Raw genomic sequence first — 6723 nt, 5'->3', positions numbered from 1 at the left:
ACCGCATCAATACCAATGCTCCCCGAACCATCTTGTAGGTATCTTTCCCGAACATTGTTTTTACACCTGCATCATCCATCTTTCTTACAAAAATCAGATTTTTGGCCAATGCAGGAATATGTAGAACACCAAGAAGTGTTCTAGTCCTTCCACCTTGAAAATTCATCTCTACTTTTCCCCGTTTGATGATTTGGGCCTTCATGTCATCCCCTAAAAAGACATCACCACCATCATATTTCTCGTACTCGTAGAACCACTCCCTATGCGGAGTGAAGTGAAAGGATGCACCTAAGTCAATCAAACATGCCTCATGATATACATGTGTACTTGAAGAAGAAGTCAAGTACACATCCCCACATTCATTTGTTAGACAAAAGTAATACTGAGAGGGGGGGGTGAATTAGTATTACGGAAATATAAAAATTATTTCTGCAAATAAAACTTATTCAGAAATTAACTTCAGAAAGATATATCAATATCATGCACATGAAAAAACAATATTTTTAAAAAAGTCACAGCTAGGTCGCGCCGCTCTGCTCTAAGTCTACATCCTCCTTCGCTCGCGGCCTTCGGCCCTCCTGTTTGCCATGGCCCCTCCGGATGCAACCCCGGAGGCAGCAGCTGCCCAAATGGCCTTCTCCGCCCTAGTAAAATCCCTTCCGCCCCAGCATCCTCGTCCTGCAATTTCAAAATTTGTAAAGAAGTTGGATGGATTGCAAGAAGTAGTTCTTCCTCCTGCCCTTCCTCGTATGGTGGCTCTTTCTCTAGCAGAACGAGGCCTCATCGGGCAATTCACTGGCCTGTGGCCCTCCCCGAAGACAATACAAAGGTGGATCGAGCGGAACTGGGCTGACAAAATAAGCGGAAAAATCTCTATTCGCTTCTGTGGGAAAGGATACTTCACCTTCCACTTTGAATCAAGAGAAGACAACGATCTAATCTTCCAGAACGAACTGTATTTCATGGATTCTATAGGAATATATCTAAACAAATGGACTCTGGACTTCAATCCCAAACTTGATGTCCCTAGTTCAGTCCCGATCTGGGTCCAGCTTCCTCATCTCCCTCTCCATTGTTGGGGAGATGAATCGTTTCGAGCCATCGGTAATTCCGTTGGGAAGTTTATTGATCGCAGTGAGCCAAAGGACAATATGCAAGCTTGTGCATGCATCTGTGTTGAATTTGATCTCAGCAAGGGTCTTCCAGAAGCTATCAAGCTCAAAGTGGATGACTGGACTCACATCCAGCAGTTGGACTACGAAGAGATCCCGTTTAAATGCAAGGTATGTCACGAATATGGCCATTTTGCCAACCGCTGCTCTAAGTTAGTTGATGTTGAAAACGCTACACAAGATGAGCAATGGGAAACTGTAAAAAAAAGAAGATTGCCTATGTTCCTAAGGCAAACCCTGAAGCTGCTCCTCCCAAGATTAATCACTTAGCTCCCCCCTCCACCTCCTCCCTGGATCCTCTCCTTAACATTTCTGCCACTGCTCCTCACTTTGAGACTCCTTTGGAATCATCTAACCCCTTTGATGCCCTTTCCCTCCCTGAAAATGACCCCCCCATCCCCATCCCCCTTTCGCAAACTTCTCCCTCTTCATCTCATGACCCTCCCCTTACCCGCACAACCAGGAGCTCCTCCAAAGAGCACGGTGTAAATCTGGAAACGCATAAAAAACAAGGACCAGGTAGAAAATCCATAAAGCAGCAGAGGGATGAAAATGCCCAAAAAGACATAGCCATGGGTACACAAAACCCCATAGAAACCTACATTCTGGGGCAAAATAGCAAAGAAGTAGCACACAAGGAGCAAGGAGGGCGAGCAACTCTCCGTATACCCCATACTTAATGATGAAGGTCCTTTCCTGGAACAACAGGGGACTAGGGCACCCCTCTAAAATCACTGCCCTAAAAGACTTGATAGCTCATGAGAAACCAGGAATCTTAATGCTTCAAGAAACAAAACAAGGACATCAAGAAATGAAATGAATCATTTATCAACTCAAGCAGTATGAAGGTTACATTTTTGAATCAAGGGGCTCCTCCGGCAGAATCACCACCATCTGGAACCAAAGTACTTGGACATGCATATCCAATACAATCAGTCAGTATTGGATTAAAGTCACTCTAGAGAATCAATCAGATAACAAACAGATAGACATCTACAATATCTATGCACCAAATCACTTCAAAGATAAAGAGCAATGTCTCAAAATAGACATAGATGATGAAGATAATAGTAATATTATTCTTGGTAGAGATCTCAATCTCATACTCCACTCCAATGAGAAGAGAGGAGGTATTTTTACCCATGATCCCCACAAAACAAAGCTGGAAATTATCATGTAGGAACACGATTTAGTTGACGTTGTTCCAAAAAACCGCAGATTCACTTGGAACAACCGCAGATTGGGCAAAGATAACATTATGGAGTGGCTAGACAGGATTATGATAAATGTCTCTCTTCTTTCCGCTTACTCCACTACTTACGTTGTTGTCCTTCCCTATTCGGCATCTGATCATTATCCTACAGTCCTAGTCCTTGAGGCCCACTGCCCCTTGGGGCCCATTCCATTTAAATTCAGCTCACTTTGGAGCAGCATTCCCACCGTGGATCAGATTGTCAAACTCACATGGAGTCAACACATAGAAGGATTGCCAGGATTCATTTGGGAAAGCAAGTTGAAGAGGACCGAATGTGCCTTCAAGGATTGGGCAAAGAATTATTACAAAGAACCGGAGAAGGCCAAAGCTGAAATAAAAAGTGAATTAGAAAGGGTCCACAGCAAAATTGAGGAACAAGGACTCTCCCAAGAATACAGAGCATTAGAAGGCGATCTCTATTTCCAGCTTTATTGTGCCAATAGAGATGAAGAACAAAAATGGAGAATAAAATCGAGACAGCTTTGGTTGCAAGGAGGGGATAAAAATTCTACCTTCTTCCACAAGCAGGCCACAGTCAAGAAAATTAGGAATAATGTCACCTCCATCACTGACGAGGAAGGTCATCTCCAAAATGGTTAAGATTCTATTAAGAAGACCGCCTCAGACTATTACAGCATCCTCCTAACTGAGACAAAAGCAACAAAATACTACTTAGATCTTCTTCAGCACTTGCCCACGGGAATCAGTGAGGAAATCAATGCAAGCTTAATCAAAGAAATTGAAGATGATGAAATTCAAAATGCCATCTGGATGCTCCATCCAGACAAAGCCCTTGGGCCAAATGGTTTCCCCGTTTGTTTTTACAGAAATTATTGGGGAACTATCAAAAAAGACCTTGTCAAAATGATAAGATGGGCTCAGCGCAAGTGCAAAATCGGAGGATACACTAATGCCACTCATCTTGCCCTTATTCCCAAAGAGAATAGACCCTCATCCTTCTCTCATTTCCGGCCCATTTCTTTGTGCAACTCTTCTTATAAAATCTTGACCAAAATCCTTGCTTCACGCCTCAAACCTCTCCTTCCCTCTCTCATTTCTGAAAACCAAGGAGGTTTCTTGGCCAACAGACAAATATGCGACTCCATCCTTCTAGTCCAAGAGGCCATTCATTCCAGCCAAACTAGAAATGAAAAAGGATTCATCCTAAAACTTGACTTAGCCAATGCCTTCGATCGAGTTAGGCACTCCTTTTTATTTGTTGTTTTGGACAAATTGGGATTTGCCACGCCCTTCATTGACCTTGTCAAAGCATGCATTACTGGCCCCTGGATCTCCCCTCTCATTAATGGTAGACCAGGGCCTTCCTTCCAATCTTCCCGTCGTCTAAGACAAGGTTGCCCCCTCTCTCCTTACCTTTTCATCTTGATGGTTGAATCCTTCAGTAGGGCCTTGGACTACAATGTTGCATGGGACTTATTACTGGAATCAAATTTGGAAATGGAGTCAAGAACATCAACCATTCCCAATTTGCTGACGATACATTGTTAATGGGAGGAGCCTCCAACATCATAGCTCGCCGATTCAAATCCGTCCTAGATAAATATATGAGCTACTCCGGAGGTTTTGTCAACTACCTCAAGAGCTGCATCTATGGCTGGAACACTTCTGCTCAAACTCTGCATAGCATTTCCAACACTTTTGGAGTCCCTTCCAAGTTGGATTGGGGGCACTTTTCCTACCTGGGCATGCCAGTGAGTGTTGGCAATATGAAAGCTACAGTCTAGGACACTATTATTGACAAAATGAAAAGGAAAGTGTAGCAATGGGGCACCTCTTGGCTTAACCCAGTAGGGCGCCTAATTCTTCTCAAATCAGGTCTCTCCTCCTTACCCTTATATCAATTCTCGCTCCTGCAAGCCCCATCTAGTTTTCACCACAAAGTGGAGGCCATCCTCTATCACTTTCTTTGGCAAGGTTGGGGGGGGGGGGAATGAATGAAAGAAATATAACCTTATAAACTGGAAATAGGTTATTCAATCTCAGGAGCAAGGGGGGCTTGGAATTAGATCACCAAAACTCCTAAATCTGGCCTTTGGTGGCAAGATTGGGTGGAGGCTCATTAATGGCAAGCCTGCTTGGTGGAAGAAAGTGTTAGAAACCAAATATCTCAATACCCCAAGACGGCAACTCTTGGATCATGAGATCCCTAACAGATCTTGTTCTAAAATCTGGGGGCTGTGTAAGAAAGCAATCCCCCTCCTTTCACAAAACATTTCCAAGGTTCCCAAGGGTGGCAGTAATATTAGAATTTGAGCAGACAAGATAATGGGCCAGAAACCCATTAGCAACAGACCCAGTACTTAGCAGATCTTATCCTTTCTTAACAGCATGGGGATTCATAATTTGGATCAGATATCTCAGTGGGATGCCCAGTCTCAGATTTGGAAAGGATGGACCTTCCCAAATATACCCATTGAAATGGAAGCAAGCCTCACCAATCTTCAAACCCATCTTCATGGCATTGCCCCCACCAAACGCAACAGTGATGATGGCTTTCGTTGGGACCCCTCAGGCTCCAACTACACAGTCAAAGCCACTTACCAATAGATTTGCAGTAATGAACACCCCATGCCCATTTGGACATAGTGGAAAATAGCTTGGAAAACAGAGACCCTCCCAAAAATAAAATTCTTTATTTGGGTCCTCCTAAAAGGGAAAGTCCTCACCTCTGAGAATCTAAAAAAACGTGGGGTAATTGGCCCATCCCACTGTCCAAATTGTCAAGCAGCTGAAGAAACCATTCAGCATTTGTTCATAGATTGCCCCTTTGCCATAGCCTGTTGGAGAGAAGCTTTCTGGAACATCAACCTACCTTGGGGTACCAACAGCTCTGTTGTTGAAGCCCTACAACTATGGAAAAGAAACTACCCTTGGCAGCATAAAAAAAACAACGTTGCACATAGAGTATGGAATTCTTTACCATGCTCTCTCTTGTGGAACATATGGCTAGCTCGAAATCGCATGGTCTTCAAGGACAAAGAAACCAGCATCAGGAAGTTATACAATAAGGCATGGAGTCTCACATTGGAAGCAATGTTTGCTAAAAGTCAAGGGAAACTTGACACAGCCGATCTCTATGTGGAAGAAAGGAACTTCATAGGGTACTTGCTGGACAAAAACAACAACACCCATAGCAGGAGTAACACCAACAGCAGCAACAACTCTAGCTACAGTTGGAAAATTAGAATGAAAGATGAGGAGTTTTCTTTATGGCTCAGAAACTGCAACACCCATTATCTTTTCTTTGATGGTGCCTCTAAATCTAACCCAAGAATGGCTGGGGCTGGAGGAATCATCTGTAATGCCAATGGAGACATCATAAATGCCTATGAATGGGGACTAGGCAATCTATCCAATAACAGGGCCGAAGTTCTTGCCCTCTACCAAGGTCTCCTCCAGCTTCAAAAACTTGGCATACACACAGCAACGATCATTGGAGACTTGGCTATTGTCATTAGCCTGATGGTACACAACCGAAGCACCTCCAATGTGATCCTACAGCAATCAATCAGTAGATGCCAAGAACTTGCCCATCAGATGAAAGAAGCTCGATTCTATCATGTACTCCGCACTCTCAACAAGGAGGCAGATACGCGTGCAAACAGAGCCTGCTTCCATCCTATTGGCATTCTTCGTTGTAATGCCTCTGAGTCACAATGTTTTCTACCATAATCAGAAATAAATCACCTCACAAATTATCTTCAGAGGTGTCCAATTCCATCGGATCCCTCCTCGCTGACATTTGTATTATTCTCATGATTGATTTAGCTCACGGGTCACCTAAAATCTCCTCTGAATCTATTGCAGAGGATATCAATGTCATAAAATCTCTGAATTCAACCCAAATACTCAGCCTCCATCTTTTCTCACAAGCACCCCTGTTGTCTTCATACCATTCCTGTGAACTATCTCTCAATTTTCATGTGAATGCATTTCCATACCTCCTCGATTCTCTGGCCAAGCACTTGTATTTAATCATGGTCCCCCTCGATTTGAATCACTCCTCCCTCTTCCCTCTTCCACTCTTGCATTCCCCTTCTATGCGTTTGCATCTCCCTCATCATTCTTCATCCTGATCTTTCGTCCCTTTGCTTTTCAAAGCCCCCTACTACCTCTCTATCCCAGATCTATGCCCATTGGAGCTGCACTCTTATAGGCTTGTGCTACACTCAGGTTCAACAAATTGCTCTCAAAGCATGGCAAGAAGTGAAGATTGCTTCCACTATGCTGATCTCCAGGCAGAGCTGGAGAAAATCCGCGCACAGCAGAAGATCT

General features: G+C 43.7%; 1 protein-coding gene across 1 annotated transcript; it reads left to right on the top strand.

The window, feature by feature from the left end:
• Nucleotides 1-2430: 2430 nt before the first annotated feature.
• On the top strand, nucleotides 2431-3027 carry LOC149148897 (uncharacterized). Its single transcript, XM_089442306.1, has one exon. It carries the CDS (start codon nucleotides 2431-2433, stop codon nucleotides 3025-3027), a length of 597 nt encoding a protein of 198 aa, XP_089298432.1.
• Nucleotides 3028-6723: the final 3696 nt, after the last annotated feature.

Source organism: Pinus tabuliformis, chromosome 9, assembly GCF_031772625.1.
Source record: "Pinus tabuliformis cultivar Carrire ecotype Pingquan chromosome 9, CPIR1, whole genome shotgun sequence".
In the NCBI taxonomy this organism is placed as follows: Eukaryota; Viridiplantae; Streptophyta; class Pinopsida; order Pinales; family Pinaceae; genus Pinus; species Pinus tabuliformis.
The sequence above is the reverse complement of the archived record's forward strand: the minus strand, read 5'-3'. Positions and strand labels throughout refer to the sequence as shown.

Coding starts and splice junctions, on each gene's coding strand:
- LOC149148897 (XM_089442306.1), top strand. CDS start 2,431: ATGGAGTGGCTAGACAGGATTATGATAAATGTCTCTCTTCTTTCCGCT.